Source organism: Bison bison, unplaced genomic scaffold, assembly GCF_000754665.1.
Source record: "Bison bison bison isolate TAMUID 2011002044 unplaced genomic scaffold, Bison_UMD1.0 scf7180017861482, whole genome shotgun sequence".
NCBI lineage: Eukaryota > Metazoa > Chordata > Mammalia > Artiodactyla > Bovidae > Bison > Bison bison.
The window spans coordinates 15,301-15,737 of record NW_011492054.1 but is presented as its reverse complement, the minus strand read 5'-3'; the positions used below and the strand labels follow the sequence as shown (position 1 = coordinate 15,737).

The window sequence follows — 437 nt, the reverse complement described above, 5'->3', positions numbered from 1 at the left end:
AAAGATTTATTTATAAAGATAAATAGTTTGCTAACTCCTATTACAGGTTGATCAAAGTCATCACTTGATGGTATTTTAAAATTAGCCTATTTATAGAAATTTGGGAATTAAAGTGAGATTACTAATTGGGCAGTTAAAACGCCATCATCTACCAATATATGTTCAAAAGTAATAAGCCAGTTTTTCTGTGGTTAAATGAATATGCTTTTTTTAAAATAGGGTCTGGGAAAACTGCAGCATTTCTCTTGCCCATCTTGAGTCAGATTTATTCTGATGGTCCCGGTGAGGCTCTGAGGGCCATGAAGGTAAATATTTCTGTATAAAATGGGAAAGCTTTCTAAATGACAGTAAGACTTGCATTCTAATCTGTATAATTAGTAACAGCATTTACATGTAATCTGTAAATTGCAGAAGGGGATTATGTTGTAATGAACCTA

The 437-nt window shown here is 32.5% G+C and overlaps 1 protein-coding gene across 1 annotated transcript in view; it reads left to right on the top strand.

The window, feature by feature from the left end:
* The first annotated feature begins 18 nt into the window (after positions 1–18).
* LOC104983108 (ATP-dependent RNA helicase DDX3X-like) overlaps positions 19–437 on the top strand; it is a 984-nt gene continuing 565 nt past the window's right edge. The window contains exon 1 of the mRNA XM_010832589.1: positions 19–305. Within this exon, the coding sequence (XP_010830891.1) occupies positions 159–305 (147 nt within the window). The 5' untranslated portion in view covers positions 19–158. The remainder of the gene's footprint in view (positions 306–437) is intronic.